This window comes from Salmo salar, chromosome ssa03 (assembly GCF_905237065.1).
Source record: "Salmo salar chromosome ssa03, Ssal_v3.1, whole genome shotgun sequence".
Taxonomy (NCBI): domain Eukaryota; kingdom Metazoa; phylum Chordata; class Actinopteri; order Salmoniformes; family Salmonidae; genus Salmo; species Salmo salar.
In genome coordinates this window covers 55343524-55362501 of record NC_059444.1, presented here as the reverse complement: position 1 = coordinate 55362501, position 18978 = coordinate 55343524, and the positions used below count along the sequence as shown (strand labels likewise).

General features: G+C 42.3%; 1 protein-coding gene across 1 annotated transcript in view; it reads right to left on the bottom strand.

The window, feature by feature from the left end:
- The window catches only part of LOC106600876 (corticotropin-releasing factor receptor 1), a 182928-nt gene that overhangs the window by 18075 nt on the left and 145875 nt on the right, over nucleotides 1-18978 (bottom strand). Inside the window, exons 8-11 of the mRNA XM_014192620.2 lie at nucleotides 18422-18575; nucleotides 18246-18306; nucleotides 15025-15097; nucleotides 12303-12388 (exon numbers count right to left, since the gene is read on the bottom strand). Of these exons, the coding sequence (XP_014048095.1) occupies nucleotides 12303-12388; nucleotides 15025-15097; nucleotides 18246-18306; nucleotides 18422-18575 (374 nt within the window). The remainder of the gene's footprint in view (nucleotides 1-12302; nucleotides 12389-15024; nucleotides 15098-18245; nucleotides 18307-18421; nucleotides 18576-18978) is intronic.

Below are 18978 nucleotides of genomic sequence, written 5' to 3'. Positions count from 1 at the left end.
ATTGATTATTTTTGTGTGATTTTGTTGTCAGCACATTCAGCTATGTAAAGAAAAAAAGTATTTAATAAGATTATTTCTTTCATTCAGATCTAGGATGTGTTGTTTAAGTGTTCCCTTTATTTTTTTGAGCAGTATATCTATTTTTTTTAAACAAGCCTTAGAAAGTTGGTTGCAATTTCAGTTTAATCCACCTGAAAAGACAGAACAAATAATACAACAAATATTGTGGTTAAACTCAAATATACTAATAAATAAAAAAATACATATTTTTTTATTAAAATGTTTAAAAAAGGTACATTTTTTGTAAATGATATCATAAATAGGACTGGTGGAGTTATGTCACACATGCAGCTAACACAGACATATGGAAATGTCTGCTCTATCCAAAATTACAACCAACTAATTGCAACATTACCACAAAAATGGAAGAGGCAAGTAGAAGGGGGAAAAAGTAAGGAACTTGTCTGTCGGGTCTGCATTAAAGACCATAAATGGTAAAAAAATACCAATTTCATTTAAGGACCAACAAATTGACAGCTGTGCCATATAAATTGCAAAATAGTGTGGAAGAGATTTTCGATGTACTGATTCCATGGCACGTGGTTTAGGAATTGAAACGCAAAACAACGGCAAATTCAAAACATGGAATTTTTCAATTTAAATGAGTATACAATATTCTTGCAAACAATAGAATGTTATATTTATATGGGGGATACAATCTTCCCAGCTCTGCAGATTTTGCTGCAAGGAGGCAGAGTCATTAGATCATATATTCCTGTTGTACGTGGAACGAGGAAGAGCTCGGTTTTGTTTGTTTGGAAAGTTTGTTGTTTAAAAGTATATTGGAAAGTTCTTGGTAGCTACCTAGCTTCTTATGTTGGATCCCGGGACGCATTTGGCATCAGTTGCTGGGACTGCTTGTATCTTTCCAGTGATCCTGCCAACCAAGGACAGGTCTGAGGAGCTATTTGGTGTCACAGCTAGCCTAGCTGCTAGCTAGCTGGATATCAAGCTAGCGAGGTGTTCTTAAATGCAGCCCGCGACACAGTTAGCCATTGAGCCTGGGACCGCGGATTGTCCCAGGTTTGAGGCTGGCTAGATCCTTGCTGTTTGTTGTTTTCAATTTTCCCCGTGACCTGCCCTGTCTGGAACTGCGAGGAGTAACAGCCTAACATACGTTGCTAGCTACCATGACAAAGACCAAAGCCGGCGGGAGTACCATTGAGGACAGTGCCAGTGGTGTCTCTCTATCACATGTGAAGGATCTTTTAAACCTATAAACTATTTAGACCTATAAGCAGTTGTTACAACAACAATAAAATAGTTTCAAGTGTTTTGTCCAAATACTCATGGATTCTACTAACAAAAGAATGGACGACCTGACCAGAGAGGTCCAGGACCTGAAGAACAGTTTGCAGTTCTCCCAGGGTCAGCTCGACGAGTTGAAACAGGAGAACGGCAATATGACAGCAATCTGTAAGTCATTGAGAGAGGACATCAGTTCTTTGTGTGAATCCATGATAACAATTACAGATAAATCAGACTATCTTGAGGGACAGTCAAGAGGAAACAACATGATCGTTGATGGAATTGCAGAACTCCACATGAGACCTGGATGGAGTCTGAGGACAAAGTGAAGGAAATGATCTCTGAGAAATTGAAGATGGACCACAGGAAGGTTGAGGTGGAGCGCGCCCACAGGACTGGAAAACCTATCACCGGCCCAGGTGATAGGTCCAGGCCGATAGTGGTCAAGTTCCTGAGGTTCAAGGACAAGGTAGCTGTTCTGGAAAGAGCCAAGAACTTGAGAGGAACATATATCTTCCTCAACGAGGACTATCCTGAAGCTGTGCGCCAGAAGAGGAAAGAACTGATCCCAGCCATGAAATCTGCCAGAGCGCGTGGGTACATTGCGTACATCTGCTACAACAGGATCATTGTCCACCCTATTTGTGCCAATTGGATGCAGTGATCACAATATAGTGGCTATATCCAGGAAAAGCCAAAGTTCCAACAATTGGACCTAAAATTGTATATAAGAGATCATACAAAATATTTAGCTGTGACTCTTATTTGATGATGTTAAAAATATTTCTTGATCTGATGTGATTAATGAGGTGCATCCAGACGCTGCACTTGATGAATTTATGAAATTGCTTCTTACAATTATTGATAAACATGCACCAGTTAAGAAACTGACTGTTAGAAATGTTAAGGCTCTATGAATTGATGAGGAATTGAAAAACTTTATGGTTGAAAGAGATGGGGCAGAAGTAGTGGCTAATAAGTCTGGCTGTACATATAACTGGCTTATTTACTGCAAATTCTGAAATTCTGTAACTAAACTCAACAAAAAGAAAAAAAACTTCATTATGAAGCCAAGATCAATGATATATAGAATGATGGAAAAAAAACTTTAAATGAAATTATGGGTAGAAAGACAAATTCAACTCCATCTTTCATCGAATCAGATGGCTTATTCATCGCAAAACCATTTGATGTTGCCAATTATTTTAATAATTATTTCATTGGCAAAGTGGGCAAACTTTGGCAGGAAATGCCCATGACAAACAGAGAGCAATTATATTCATGCATAAAAAAATAATAATGAAATAAAAGCAGTGGAAGTTTGAATTTTGTAAAGTTAGTGTGGGAGAGGTGGAAAAATAATTGTTAACGATCAATAATGAAAAACCTCCTGACATTGACAACTTAGATGGAAAGCTCCTGAGGATGGTAGCTGACTCTATAGCCACTCCTATCTGTCATATTTTTAATCTGAGCCTAGAGGAAAGTCTTTGTCCTCAGGCCTGGAGGGAAGCCAAAGTAATTCCGCTACCCATGAATGGTAAAGCGGCCTTTACTGGTTCTAACAGCAGACCTATAAGCTTGCTGCCAGCTCTTAGCAAACTGTTGGAAAAAATTGTGTTTGACCAAATACAATGCTATTTCTCTGTAAACAAATTAACAACAGACTTTCAGCATGCTTATAGAGAAGGGCACTCACCATGTACTGCACTGACAAATGACTGATTATTGGTTGAAAGAAATTGGTAATAAGAAGATTGTGGGAGCTGTTCCGTTAGATTTCAGTGCAGCCTTTGATATTATTGACCATAATCTGTTGTTGAAAAAACATCACAGCACAGTTGAAAAAGCATCACAGCACAGTTGAAAAATATATGGCAAATAGAAATCCAAAATGGATGGTGTTAAGAGATAGATGGGAGGGGTTGAATGGGGCTGAAGGGTGGGACTCTGCCATATCATGGATTCAGAGCTATCTATCTAATAGAATTTAAAGGGTTTTCTTTAATGGAAGCTTCTCTAATGTCAAACATGTAAAGTGTGGTGTACAGCAGGGCAGCTGTCTGGGCCCTCTACTCTTTTCTATTTTTACCAATGACCTGCCACTGGCATTAAACAAAGTATGTGTGTCCATGTATGCTGACTATTCAACCATATACGCATCAGGAACCACAGTCAATGAAGTCACTGAGTTGCAGTATGTTTTGGAATGGGTGGCCAGTAAAAAACTGATCCTGAACATCTCTATATCTAAGAGCATTGTATTTTGTACAAATCATTCCTTAAGTGCTAGACCTCAGCTGAATCTGGTAATGAATGGTGTGGCTGGTGAACAAGTTGAGGAGACTAAATTACTTGGCATTACCTTAGATTGTAAACTGTCATGGTCAAACATATATATTAAATGGTTGCAAAGATGGGGAGAGGTCTAGCCGTAATAAAGAGATGCTCTGCTTTTTTGACACCACATCCAAATAGCAAGTTCTGTAGGCTCTAATCTTGATTATTGTCCAGTCGTGTGGTCCAGTGCTGCAAGGAAAGACCTAGTTAAGCTGCAGCTGGCCCAGAACAGAGCGGCACATTTTGCTCTTAATTGTAATCATAGGGCTGATATAAATACTATGCATGACAGTCTCTCTTGGCTAAGAGTTGAAGAGAGACTGACTGCATCACTTCTTCCTTTTATAAGAAACATTAATATGTTGAAAATCCCAAATTGTTTGCATAGTCAACTTACACATAGCTCTGACACACACACTTATCCCACCAGACATGCCTCCAGGGGTCTTTTCATAGTCCCCAAATCCAGAACAAATTCAAAAAAATGTACAGTATTATATAGAGCCCTTATTTCATGGAACTTCCTTCCATGTCATATTGTTCAAATAAACAGCAAACCTGGTTTCAAAAATAATGATACATGATAAAGCAACACCTGTCGGCACAACGCCTCTCCCCTATTTGACCTAGAAAGTTCGTATGTATGCATTGATATGTAGGCTATGTGTGCCTTTTTAAAAATGTATGTAGTTCTGTCCTTGAGCTGTTCTTGTCTAATGATGTTCTGTATTATGTCCTTCTCTATTATGTTTCATGTTTTGTGTGGACCCCAGGAAGAGTAGTTGCTGCTTTTGCAACAGCTAATGGGGATCCTAATAAAATAGCTCGTTTTTGGTCACAGGTCCAGGAAAGGCTGAAGAATTGCAACATTTACCTAGAAGTAACGCTGCAGATAGCAATACTGGGTGATTTGAAAAGTCATAGTCAATCAATCAATAATATAATAATTATTTTAGCAAAAAAAATTTTTTTTAATTTACAATATGTAGAAGCTATGAGAAAAGAAAGGTTGAGTACTTTTGTGAAGCATCACAGCAGAGTTGAAAAATATATGGCAAATAGAAATCCAAAATGGATGGTGTTAAGAGATAGATGGGAAGGGTTAAATGGAGCTGAAGGGGGGGACAAATAACAACAAGATAACCAATGTAAAACATATGGGGTGTGTAAAATGTATATAGGTTCAGACATTTTGTGAAATAGCACAGTTCCAAATAGAAATCAAACTGGATGGACATCAGAAATAGAGGAAGGACTAAAAACAAACAAAATATAGCTATTGTAAAATAGATTGTCTGTAAAATGTGTATAAACTTAAGGTAGAAGCCTAAGTGTTATTGTTTATTACTTTACTCCAATTGGGGGAGGGGTGGTAGGGGATGCGGGGAATAGTAAAGCTATATTGTAAAAAAAGTGTGTATATGTGTATGTATGTATGTATATATATATATGAATGAATGTTTATGTGTGTATATATATGTATATGGGTATGTATGCATGTATGTATGCTTGTATGTATGAATGTATGTATGTACAGTTGAAGTCAGAAGTTTACATACACATTAGCCAAATACATTTAAACTCAGTTTTTCACATTTCCTGACGTTTAATCCTAGTAAAAATGTCCTGTCTTAGGTCAATTAGGATGACCACTTTATTTTATAAAATGTCAGAATAATATTAGAGAGATTTATTTATTTCAGCTTTTATTTCTTTCATCACATTCCCAGTGGGTCAGAAGTTTACATACACTCAATTAGTATTTGGTAGCATTGCCTTTAAATTGTTTAACTTGGGTAAAACAATTCGGGTAGCCTTCCACAAGCTTCCCACAATAAGTTGGGTGAATTTTGGCCCATTCCTCCTGACAGAGCTGGTGTAACTGAGTCAGGTTTGTAGGCCTCCTCGCACCCACACGCTTTTTCAGTTCTGCCCACAAATTTTCAATTGAATTCAGGTCAGGGCTTTGTGATGGCCACTTCAATACCTTGACTTTGTTGTCCTTAAGCCATTTTGCCACAACTTTGGAAGTGTGCTTGGGGTCATTGTCCATTTGGAAGACCCATTTGCGACCAAGCTTTAACTTCCTGACTGATGTCTTGAGATGTTGCTTCAACATATCCACATCATTTTCCTCCCTCATGATGCCATCTATTTGTGAAGTGCACCAGTCCCTCCTGCAGCAAAGCACCCCCACAACATGATGCTGCCACCCCCATGCTTCACGGTTGGGATGGTGTTCTTTGACTTGCAAGCTTCCCCCTTTTTCCTCCAAACATAACGATGGCCAAAAGGTTCTATTTTTGTTACATCAGACCAGAGTACATTTCTCCAAAAAGTACCATCTTTGTCCCCATGTGCAGTTGCAAACTGTAGTCTGGCTTTTTTTATGCCTGTTTTGGAGCAGTGGCTTCTTCCTTGCTGAACGGCCTTTCAGGTTATGTCGATATAGGACTCATTTTACTCTGGATATAGATACTTTGTACCTGTTTCCGCCAGCATCTTCATAAGGTCCTTTGCTGTTGTTCTGGGATTCATTTGCACTTTCCGCACCAAAGTACGTTCATCTCTAGGAGACAGAACGTGTCTCCTTCCTGAGCGCTATGATGGCTGCATGGTCCCATGGTGTTTAACCTGTTAGGGCTAGGGGGCAGTTTTGACACGGCTGGATAAAAAACGTACCCGAGTTAATCTGGTTACTACTCCTGCCCAGTAACTAGAATATGCATATAATTATTGGCTTTGGATAGAAAACACTCCTAAGTTTCTAAAACTGTTTGAATGGTGTCTGTGAGTATAACAGAACTCAAATGGCAGGTCAAAACCTGAGAGATTCCTTTACAGGAAGTGGCCTGTCTGACCATTTCTTGAACTTCTTTTCCATCTCTATCTTTTACCAAGGATCTCTGCTCTAACGTGACACTTCCTACGTCGTCCATAGGCGCTCAGAGCCCGGGAAAAAACAGAATGTCGTCATCCCAGCCCCAGGCTGAAACACATTATCGCCTTTCTCAAGTGGCCGATCAAGGGACTCTGGGCTTATGCGCGTGACCCGACCGCCCCCGCCTTTGTGATTTTTTCCTCTGTTTGCCGAAAAGGAGATTCCCTGTCGGAATATTATCGCTTTTCTACGAGAAAAATGGCGTAAAAATTGATTTTAAACAGCGGTTGACATGCTTCGAAGTACGGTAATGGAATATTTAGAATTTTATTGTCACGAATTGCGCCATGCGCACAACCCTGATTTACCATTTCGGATAGTGTCTGGGACGCACGAACAAAACGCCGCTATTCGGATATAACGATGGATTATTTTGGACCAAACCAACATTTGTTATTGAAGTAGCAGTCCTGGGAGTGCATTCTGACGAAGACAACAAAAGGTAATCAAACTTTTATAATAGTAAATCTGATTTTGGTGAAGGCTAAACTTGCCGGGTGTCTAAATAGCTAGCCCGTGATGGCTGGGCTATGTACTTAGAATATTGCAAAATGTGCTTTCACCAAAAAGCTATTTTAAAATCGGAGATATCGAGTGCATAGAGGAGTTCTGTATCTATAATTCTTAAAATAATTGTTATGCTTTTTGTGAACGTTTATCGTGAGTAATTTAGTAAATTGTTAGTAAATTCCCCGGAAGTTTGCTAGTTCTGAACATCACATGCTAATGTAAAAAGCTGTTTTTTGATATAAATATGAACTTGATTGAACAAAACATGCATGTATTGTATAACATAATGTCCTAGGGTTGTCATCTGATGAAGATCATCAAAGGTTAGTGCTGCATTTAGCTGTCTTCTGGGTTTTTGTGACATTATATGCTAGCTTGAAAAATGGGTGTCTGATTATTTCTGGGTGGGTACTCTGCTGACATAATCTAATGTTTTGCTTTCGTTGTAAAGCCTTTTTGAAATCGGACAGTGTGGTTAGATTAACGAGAGTCTTGTCTTTAAATAGCTGTAAAATAGTCATATGTTTGAGAAATTGAAGTAATAGGATTTTTAAGGTATTTGAAAATCGCGCCACAGGATTCAACTGGCTGTTACGTAGGTGGGACGAATTCGTCCCGCCTGCCCTAGAGAGGTTAACAAGAATTCCTTTGAATTCCATGCTGTCACAATCACTAGCCCATTCAAGCTTAAGGAGATGTTCATCTTTCAAAGGGTGTAAAATAGTTGTATGTTTGAAAAATTTGAATTTTGACATTTATTTGGATTCAAATTTGCCGCTCTTGAAATGCACCTGCTGTTGATGGAGTGCACCACGGGTGGCACGCTAGCGTCCCACCTAGCCAATAGAGGTTAACATCCTTACCATTTATCGCCCTCCAGGTTCCCTTGGAGAGTTCATCAATGAGCTTGACGCCTTGATAAATTCCTTTCCTGAGGATGGCTCACCCCTCACTTTTCTGGGTGACTTTAACCTCCCTACAGCTACCTTTGACTAATCCTCTCTGCCTCCTTCTTTCCACTCCTCTCCTCTTTTGACCTCACCCTCTCACCGTCCCCCCCTACCCACAAGGCAGGCAATACGTTTGACCTCATCTTTACTAGATGCTGTTCTTTTACTAATCTCACTGCAACTCCCCTCCAAGTCTCCGATCACTACCTTGTATCCTTTTCCCTCTCGATCTCTTCCAACACTACTCACTCTGCCCCTACTCAGATGGTATTGCGCCGTCGCAACCTTCGCTCTCTCTCTCTCCTGCTACTCTCTCCTCTTCCATCCTATCATCTCTTCCCTCTGCTCAATCCTTCTCCAACCAATCTCCTGATTGTGCCTCCTCAACCCTCCTCTCCTCCCTTTCTGCATCCTTTGACTCTCTATGTCCCCTATCCTCCCGACCGGCTCGGTCCTCCCCTCCTGCTCCGTGGCTTGACGACTCATTGCGAGCTCACAGAACAGGGCTCCGGGCAGCCGAGCGGAAATGGAGGAAAACTAGCCTCCCTGCGGACCTGGCATCTTTTCACTCCCTCCTCTCTACATTTTCCTCCTCTTTTTCTGCTGCTAAAGCCACTTTCTACCAATAACTTCCAAGCATCTGCCTCTAACCCTAGGAAGCTCTTTGCCACCTTGTCCTCCCTCCTGAATCCCCCCCCTCCCTCTCCGCGGATGACTTCGTCAACCATTTTGAAAAGAAGGTCGACGACATCCGATCCTCGTTTGTTAAGTCAAACGACACCGCTGGTCCTGCTCACATTGCCCTACCCTATGCTTTGACCTCTTTCTCCCCTCTCTCTCCAGATGAAATCTTGCGTCTTGTGATGGTCGGCCGCCCAACAACCTGCCCGCTTGACCCTATCCCCTCCTCTCTTCTCCAGACCATTTCCGGAGACCTTCTTCCTTACCTCACCTCGCTCATCAACTCATCCTTGACCGCTGGCTACGTCCCTTCCGTCTTCAAGAGAGCGAGAGTTGCACCCCTTCTCAAAAAACCTACACTCGATCCCTCCGATGTCAACAACTACAGACCAGTGTCCCTTCTTTCTTTTCTCTCCAAAACACTTGAACGTGCCGTCCTTGGCCAGCTCTCCTGCTATCTCTCTCAGAATGACCTTCTCGATCCAAATCAGTCAGGTTTCAAGGCTGGTCATTCAACTGAGACTGCTCTTCTCTGTGTCACGGAGGCTCTCCGCACTGCTAAAGCAAACTCTCTCTCCTCTGCTCTCATCCTTCTAGACCTATCTGCTGCCTTTGATACTGTGAACCATCAGATCCTCCTCTCCACCCTCTCCGAGTTGGGTATCTCTGGCGCGGCTCACTCTTGGATTGCGTCCTACCTGACAGGTCGCTCCTACCAGGTGGGGTGGCGAGAATCCGTCTCCGCACCACGTGCTCTCACCACTGGTGTCCCCCAGGGCTCAGTTCTAGGCCCTCTCCTATTCTCGCTATACACCAAGTCACTTGGCTCTGTCCTATCATTGCTACGCAGACGGCACACAATTAATCTTCTCCTTTCCCCGTTCTGATAACCAAGTGGCGAATCGCATCTCTGCATGTCTGGCAGACATATCAGTGTGGATGACGGATCACCACCTCAAGCTGAAGCTCGGCAAGACGGAGCTGCTCTTCCTCCGGGGGAAGGACTGCCCTTTCCATGATCTCACCATCAATGTGGACAATTCCATTGTGTCCTCCTCCCAGAGTGCTAAGAGCCTCGGCGTGATCCTGGACAACACCCTGTCGTTCTCCGCTAACATCAAGGCGGTGACCCGATCCTGTAGGTTAATTCTATACAACATTCGCAGAGTACGACCCTGCCTTACACAGGAAGCGGCGCAGGTCCTAATCCAGGCACTTGTCATCTCCCGTCTGGATTACTGCAACTCCCTGTTGGCGGGGCTCCCTGCCTGTGCCATTAAACCCCTACAACTCATCCAGAACGCCGCAGCCCGTCTGGTGTTCAACCTTCCCAAATTCTCTCACATCACCCCGCTCCTCCGCACACTCCACTGGCTTCCAGTTGAAGCTCGCATCTGCTACAAGACCATGGTGCTTGCCTACGGAGCTGTGAGGGGAACGGCACCTCTGTACCTTCAGGCTCTGATCAGGCCCTACACCCAAACAAGGGCACTGCGTTCATCCACCTCTGGCCTGCTGGCCCCCCTACCGCTGCGGAAGCACAGTTCGCGCTCAGCCCCGTCAAAACTGTTCGCTGCTCTGGCACCCCAATGGTGGAACAAGCTCCCTCACGACGCCAGGACAGCGGAGTCAATCACCACCTTCCGTAGACACCTGAAACCCCACCTCTTTAAGGAATACCTGGGATAGGATATAGTAATCCTTCTAACCCCCCCCCCCCCAAAAAAAAAAAAAAGATATAGATGTACTATTGTAAAGTGGTTGTTCCACTGGATATCATAAGGTGAATGCACCAATTTGTAAGTCGCTCTGGATAAGAGCGTCTGCTAAAGGACGTAAATGTAAATGTAAATGTGGAGTGGTTGAAAAACGAGTTTTAATGACTCCAACCTAAGTGTATGTCAACTTCCGACTTCAACTGTATGTATGTATGTATTTATTTGTATGTATGTATGTATGTATGTATGTATGTATGTATGTATGTATGTATGTATGTATGTATGTATGTATGTATGTATGTATATATGTATGTATGTGTATATGTATATATGTGTATATGTATATATGTGTATATATATATATATATATATATATATATTAACCAAAAAATACATGGGGGATTGAAAATGATGCAAACAATTACATTGATTGGAAGCAACAATCTATCCGCAATATTAAAGCTGGTCCACCCCTTAAATAAATTTAAAAAACAATTATATGGATGAGTGATGGCCAAGCAACATAGGCAAGGTGCAATAGATGGTATAGAATACAGCATATACATGTGATATGAGTAATGTAAGATACGCAAACATTATTAAAGTGGCATTATTTAGAGTGGCATTGTATAAAGTCACTAGTAATCAATTTATTAATGTGGCCAGTGATTGGGTCTCAATATAGGCAGCAGCCTCTCTGAGTTAGTGATTGCTGTTTAGCAGTCTGATGCCCTTGAGATGGAAGCTGTTTTTCAGTCTCTCAGTCCCAGCTTTAATTCAGTTGTACTTACCTCGCCTTCTTGATGGTAGTGGTGTGAACATGCAGTGGCTCAGGTGGTTGATGTCCTTGAAAATCTTTTTGGCCTTCCTGTGACATCGGGTGCTGTAGGTGTCATGGAGGGCAGGTAGTTTGCCTCCGGTGATGCGTTGTGCAGACCGCACCACCCTCTGGAGAGCCGTACCAGCCCAACAGGATGCTCTCGATTGTGCATCTGTAAAAGTTTGTCAGGGTTTTGGGTGACAAGCCAAATTTTCTCAACCTCCTGAGGTTGAAGAGGCGCTGTTGCGCCTTCTTCACCACACTGTCTGTGTGAGTGGACCATTTAATTTTGCCTGTGATGTGCACGCAGAGGAACTTAAAACTTTCCACCTTCTCCACTGCTTTCCCTTCGATGTGGATAGGGGAGTGCTCCCTCTGCTCTTTCCTGAAGTCCACAATCATCTTCTTTGTTTTGTTGACATTGAGTGAGAGGTTGTTTTCCTGACACCACACTCTGAGTGTCTCATCGTTGTTGGTAATCAAGCCCACTACTGTTGTGTTGTCTGCAAACGTGATAACTGAGTTGGAGGTGTGCATGGCAACACAGTCGTCGTGGGTGAACAGGGAGTACAGGAGGGGGCTGAGCACGCACCCTTGTGACGCCCCAGTGTTGAGGGTCAGTGAAGTGGAGATGTTGTTTCCTACCTTCACCACCTTGACAGCGCTTGAAGAATTTTGGAAATAACAATGGCCAATATTGTACAATACATGTGTACAAAGTGCTTACCCAAGAAGACTCATTGCTGTAACCGCTGCCAAAGGTGTTTGTAACATGTATTGACTCAGGGGCATAAATACTTAGCTAATCAAGTTATATTTGTATTTTATTTTTCATGAATCTTTAAATATACTTTTTCTTCCACTTTGACATGTAGATAGAGTAGATAACAATTAAATATATTTTAATCACACTTTGCAACACAATAAAATGTGAAGAAATCCAAGGAGGTAGAGCACTACCTATGGGGGCCTGGTTAAAAGTAATGCACTGTAAAAGGTATAGGGGGCCATTTGGGGCCCTGGTCCTGGCTCACCTGTACTGTATAGTCTCTGAGGTTGTGGAGGCTCTCAGCTTGGTCATTAGGATTCTCACAATGTTGAAGAGGAATATAAAGTTGATCTGAAAACAGAGAGAAAATAAGAATGTCGGTAAGTAATGAGAGAGAAACATTTAATAAAACAATCTTTGTCTGTGCTGGAAATAACTGTCACAGGGTTGACATTTTTCTCAATACATTGCAGGAAATTAGAAAAGATGTGTCACAGGCTTGACCTTTCTTTCAGTACATTGCAGTCAATGGGAAACGATGAGTGTAACAGGGTGGACATTTTTCTCAATACATTGCCGTCAATGGGAAAAGATGAGAATCACAGGGTTTCAAGTTTTCAGGCTGATAATGGGCTGATACAGTATATTGACTGATGTATGTCAAACAAGGAGTAAAAAAAAGCCAATTTAATGATTCAGAGCAAGGTCTTAGGATGATTGACTACTGAGGTTTTAAGGGAAAATCAATAAAAATATTTTTCGTACATTAAAATGTAGCGTGCTGGGTAAATATCTTACAGTACCAGTCAAAAGTTTTGGACACATCTACTCATTCCAGGGTTTTTCTTTATTTTTACAATTTTCTACATTGCATAATAGTAGTGAAGACATCGAAACTATTAAATAAAACATATGGAATCATGTTGTACCAAAAAAAGTGAAACAAATCAAAATATAGTTTATATTTGAGATTCTTCAAAGTAGCCTTAATGACAGCTTTGCACACTATTGGCATTGTCTCAACCAGCTTCATGAGGTAGTCACCTGAAATGCATTTCAATTAACAGGTGTGCCTTGTTAAAAGTTAATTTGTGGAACTTCATTCCTTCTTAATGCATTTGAGCCAATCAGTTGTGTTGTGACAAGGTAGGGGTGGTATACAAAAGAATGCCCTATTTGGTAAAAGACCAAGTCCATAGAACAGCTCAAATAAGCAAAGAGAAATTATAGTCCATCATTACTTTAAGACATGAAGGTCAGTCAATCTGGAATATTTCAAGAATTTTTTAAGTTTCTTTAAGTGCAGTCGCAAAAACCATCATGCGCTATGATGAAACTGGCTCTCATGAGGACCGCCACAGGAAAGGAAGACCCATTGTTACCTCTGTTGCAGAGGATTGGGTCATTAGAGTTACCAGCCTCAGAAATTGCAGCCCCAAAAAAATGCTTCGAAGAGTTCAAGTAACAGACACATCTCAACATCAAGGAGACTGTGTGAATCAGGCCTTCATGGTCGAATTGCTGCAAAGAAACCACTACTAAAGGACAGCAATAATAATAAGAGACTTGGTTGGGCAAAATAATACGAGCAATGGACATTAGAACAGTGGAAATCTGTCCTTTGGTCTGATGAGTCCACATTTGAGATTTGTGGTTCCAACTGCCATGTCTTTCTGAGACGCAGAGTAGGTGAATGGATTATCTCTGCGTGGTGTGGTGGTTCCCACCATGTGTGGTTCCCACCATGAAGCATGGAGGAGGAGGTGTGATGGTGTGGCGGTGCTTTGCTGGTAACACTGTCAGTGATTTATTTAGAATTGAAGGCACACTTAAGCAGAATGGCTACCACAGCATTCTGGAGTGATACGCCATCCCATCTGGTTTACGCTTAGTGGGACTATCATTTGTTATTCAAGAGGACAATGACCCAACACACCTCCAGGTTGTGTAAGATCTATTTGACCAAGAAGGAGAGTGATGGAGTGCTGCATCAGATTACCTGGTCTCCACAATCACCCGACCTCAACCCAATTGAGATGGTTTTGGATGAGTTGGACCACAGAGTGAAGGAAAAGTAGCCAACAAGTACTCAGCATATGTGGGAACTCATTCAAGACTGTTGGAAAAGCATTCCAGGTGAAGCTGGTTGAGAGAATGCCAAGAGCGTGCAAAGCTGACAAAGGGTGGCTACATTGAAGAATCTCAAATATAAAATATATTTTGATTTGTTTAACACTTTTTTTGTTTTCTACATGATTCCATACAGTATGTGTTATTTCATAGTTTTAATGTCTTCACTATTATTCTACAATGTAGAAAATAGTAAAAATAAAGAAAAAACGTTGAATGAGTAGGTGTCTAATCTTTTGACTGATACTGTATTTTAAATCATATTCCAACGTTATGTGTGAGTATCTGATCAGTTATGTAGGGAGAAGGCATGAGAAAAACAGTCACCTATTTAAACTTTCTTAAGGAGGAAATGTGTAAAGAGTCAAGCTCAGCTAAAACGGTCACAGTTTAGTGTGCTGCAAATCATTTACGATTCATACATATTCCTCATATATCATATTCATTCCAACTGACCCAGTCAGTTCTGCATATGTGTAATAGGTGTCACACCATTCAAATAGCTTCACATGATGGTATTACTACATGTGCGGGAGTGTGTGCGTTGGAAGGCTGCGGTATAAAGTTCACACACCATTGAATGTCAATGACCTTTCTACTTTTTGTTTTGAAGCAATTACTTGACCTCGAAAAACAATTTCTGCTTGAGTGCACAATATTGTTATTTTGTCAGTGTTCCTAACTGTGTGGTGCTGTAAATACAAACACACTTAGAGGGAAGGTGTAAAGGGGAAGAGCTTGGTCATGGATGTAGGAAAACCTAACAAGGACAAGGCTAGAACACTATGTCTAGAAATGTCTATACTAGGAGGAGAAATATGGAGAAATGTGAAAAGGATTGTGTAACACTATCTTACCAGCAACACCAGGATCATTGGGCCCTGGTAGATGTAATCTGTGTACACTCCTGCCTTCTTCCCAAACCAGCACCTGCAATTTAGAACACAGATAGTTGAGCCAATCATACTGGCCGATGCAGAAGGTCCACCAGTCACATTTATTCAATGACAAAGCAGACTGCGGGACCTTTGCCAACAAATTTTTTATAGTTGACTAAAATGAGCATCGGCCTCGGCCAATCACAATTGATATCAGAGGTGGGTGAGAGGGCTTAGCCTATCAAAGCCGGTACTGGCAAAGAACAAAAGAGGCCTTTGTAAAGTACAGCACTTCTCTGTAGCAACAGAAAACACCTAAAACAAAGAATTTTGTGGAATTACATCCACTTTGCAGTAAAACCAAAGGGATGAAAAAAGGAAAAGAAGACGCTCTCCGAGGGGATGAGATGCTCCAGATTCACTCATTCTACAGACTCAGTTCAGTGGAGTGAATTGTTCATTTGTTCTGTCTTCACCTTGTTGGTATCAGAGCGAGAGAGAGAGAGAGAGAGAGAGAGAGAGAGAGAGAGAGAGAGAGAGAGAGAGAGAGAGAGAGAGAGAGAGAGAGAGAGAGAGAGAGAGAGAGAGAGAGAGAGAGAGAGAGAGAGAGAGAGAGAGAGAGAGAGAGAGAGAGAGAGAGAGAGAGAGAGAGAGAGAGAGAGAGAGAGAGAGAGAGAGAGAGAGAGAGAGAGAGAGAGAGAGAGAGAGAGAGAGAGAGAGAGAGAGAGAGAGAGAGAGAGAGAGAGAGAGAGAGAGAGAGAGAGAGAGAGAGAGAGAGAGAGAGAGAGAGCGCAAAACAGCTCATGGTAAAAAAAAGCAGAGGGATTGGGGGAACTGTGTCTGGATAGAAGTTTGTTTTCGCCCCCGCTGAGCATTATGAAAAGCAAGCTAACAGGTTTCAGAGGGTTGATATCACGGCAACCCCTGTGTAAGCAAGAGACTCCGATGTGATGCAGTGGAAACTGTCAGATTCCTGGTGTAGCACTAATGAAACGGATGCCCCCCCAGCCAACCAGTTGGTTGAGTGAAGAACTTTAAACTCTACCAAGCATGTTTTCTGATTGTATTAGAGAGCAGAATGTCAGCGAATGGGAAAGGATGTGGAGTACGTTTGCTTAGGTTATTTCAAGTCAGGTTAATGATGGAGTAATTAAGTAGCCTTGCACAAGCTGGAACAGCTGATAGGAGCAGGAGCGTATGTCCTGTTTCTATAGCGTGACACTGCTGGATGTACAAGTACACCCCCCCGGACAGCACACTAGTCTGTTGAAGGGCTATCCCATACCAGTGGGAAGTAGTTTGGGGGTGAGGGTGCTACAATTTTTACCCACACTGCAGATGGCTATATTGGTACGCTAATACAGGACTATTAAAAGCCAAGTGCACTACTTTTGTGATTTGTTTTTAATAAATATTATTATAAACTCAGCAAAAAAAGACACGTTCTATCAATGTCAACTGCATTTATTTTCAGCAAACTTAACATGTGTAAATATTTGTATGAACATAACAAGATTCAACAAATGAGACATAAACTGAATGTGGAGTACGTTTGCAGACGTGTGACTAACAGAAATGGAATAATGTGTCCCTGAACAAAGGGGGGGTCAAAAAATCAAAAGTAACAGTCAGTATCTGGTGTGGCCACCAGCTGCATTAAGTACTGCAGTGCATCTCCTCCTCATGGACTGCACCAGATTTGCCAGATCTTGCTGTGAGATGTTGCCCCACTCTTCCACCAAGGCACCTGCAAGTTCCCAGACATTTCTGGGGGGAATGGCCCTAGCCTTCACCCTCCGATCCAACAGGTCCCAGACGTGCTCAATGGGATTGAGATTCGGGCTCTTCGCTGGTTATGGCAGAACACTGACATTCCTGTCTTACAGGAAATCACGCACAGAACGAGCAGTATGGCTGGTGGCATTGTCATGCTGGAGGTTCATGTCAGGATGAGCACCACATGAGGGAGGAGGATGTCTACCCTGTAACGCACAGTGTTGAGATTGCCTGAAATGACAACAAGCTCAGTCCGATGATGCTGTGACACAACACCCCAGACCATGACGGACCCTCCACCTCCAATTCGATCCCGCTCCAGAGTACAGGCCTCGGTGTAACGCTCATTCCTTTGATGATGAAAGCGAATCCGACCATCACCCCTTGTGAGACAAAACCGCGATTCATCAGTGAAGAGCACTTTTTGCCAGTCCTGTCTGGTCCAGCGACGGTGGGTTTGTGCCCATAGGCAACGTTGTTGCAAGTGATATCTGGTGAGGATCTGCCTTACAACAGGCCTACAAGCCCTCAGTCCAGCCTCTCTCAGCCTATTGCGGACAGTCTGAGCACTGATGGAGGGATTGTGCGTTCCTGGTGTAACTCGGGCAGTTGTTGCTGCCACCCTGCACCTGTCCCGCAGGTGTGATGTTCGATGTACTGATCCTGTGCGGGTGTTGTTACACGTGGTCTGCCACTGCGAGGACGATCAATTGTCTTCCCTGTAGCGCTGTCTTAGGCGTCTCATAGTACAGACATTGCCCTGGCCACATCTGCAGTCCTCATGTCTCCTTGCAGCATGCCTAAGGCACATTCACACAGATGAGCAGGGACCCTGGGCATCTTTCTTTTGGTGTTTTTCATCAAGAATCTTGTTCTGGAGACAGCTCTGCAGAGTGGTCACTAGCTGGCACAGCCACAAAGTACAAAAATCTGATTTGAAACCTAACCTTAATCCTAACCTTAACTATACTGCTAGCCCTAATGCCTAACCCTAACCTTAAATTAAAACCAAAAAGGCAATCTCTGTTTTCATTAATTTTTACAATATGCCAATTTTGACTTTGCAGCTGGCCTATCTAAGGGTACATATCTAAGGGGACATCGCTCAGTTCTGCCACCATCATGACAATAAAAGTCAACCTGCTATTCTGAATGCAGAGCAATTATAGGTTACAGGTTCACTACGACTCCCTTAAAATGAGGATGAATCGGTTGTTCAATGACCTGGCAGAAAGTACAATTAAGGAGATGACTGGGTGACATCCATCTCTCATCCACTACAATGATCACTCTGATGGGTCTGAGAGGAGCTAGACACGGACAAGATTGTTGCTTGATTCCAAAGACAAATAGATACCACAGGGACATGAATAGAGATAGAGAGAAACCGAGAGAGAATGAGAAAGAAAAATAAATGTGCTTACTTTTCGTTGTCGTAGTAAAGCTTGCCAATGGCCCATGCAATGATGATTGGAAGAGGGATACCTGTAAAATATCACACATTGTCTCTGTTACAGTTGACTTAGATTCATTTCACTCATCACAAAGAATGTATCAACCCACATCTGTCTTTCCTTTGATGAACTAAGTGTTAACTCACACCACCCGATGCAGATGAACATCCACTTGCGTAGCTTGTCCGTAGAGTAGGTGAGCACGATGGCTGTATGCAGGTAGCAGCCCTCCCCAAACATCCAGAAGAAGTTTGTCACGTGGAAATAGTTATAGGCTGCTGTGACCAGCCGGCACCACAACTTTTATAGAGAGGAAGGAAAGAATAACAAAAAAGGCTAGTAAAGATTTAAAAAAAGTGAGAGCTGTAAAGCCACCACTGGTTCCTTTCCTCACTCCTTGGGGGTTGTTGCCGATCCAGGCTGCGTCTGAAATGGCGCCCTGTAGGCCCTTGTCAAAAGTAGTGCTCTATATAGGGAATAGGGTGCCATTTCGGATGAAGCCCTGGTTCTCTAAAAAACACTCAATCTGCGAGTGACACTCCACCGTGCAATCCTTATTTAACATATGCAGCTTGTTTGAGCTTCTCTATCATGCTCTGAGTAGTGTCAAAAGGTCTCTCTGGATGTTTCCAATTTGGGACTGGTATATAAGCAGATGTCTGGAAAACAAAGGTCACTGCGGCAGTTTAAGAATGGCAGATTT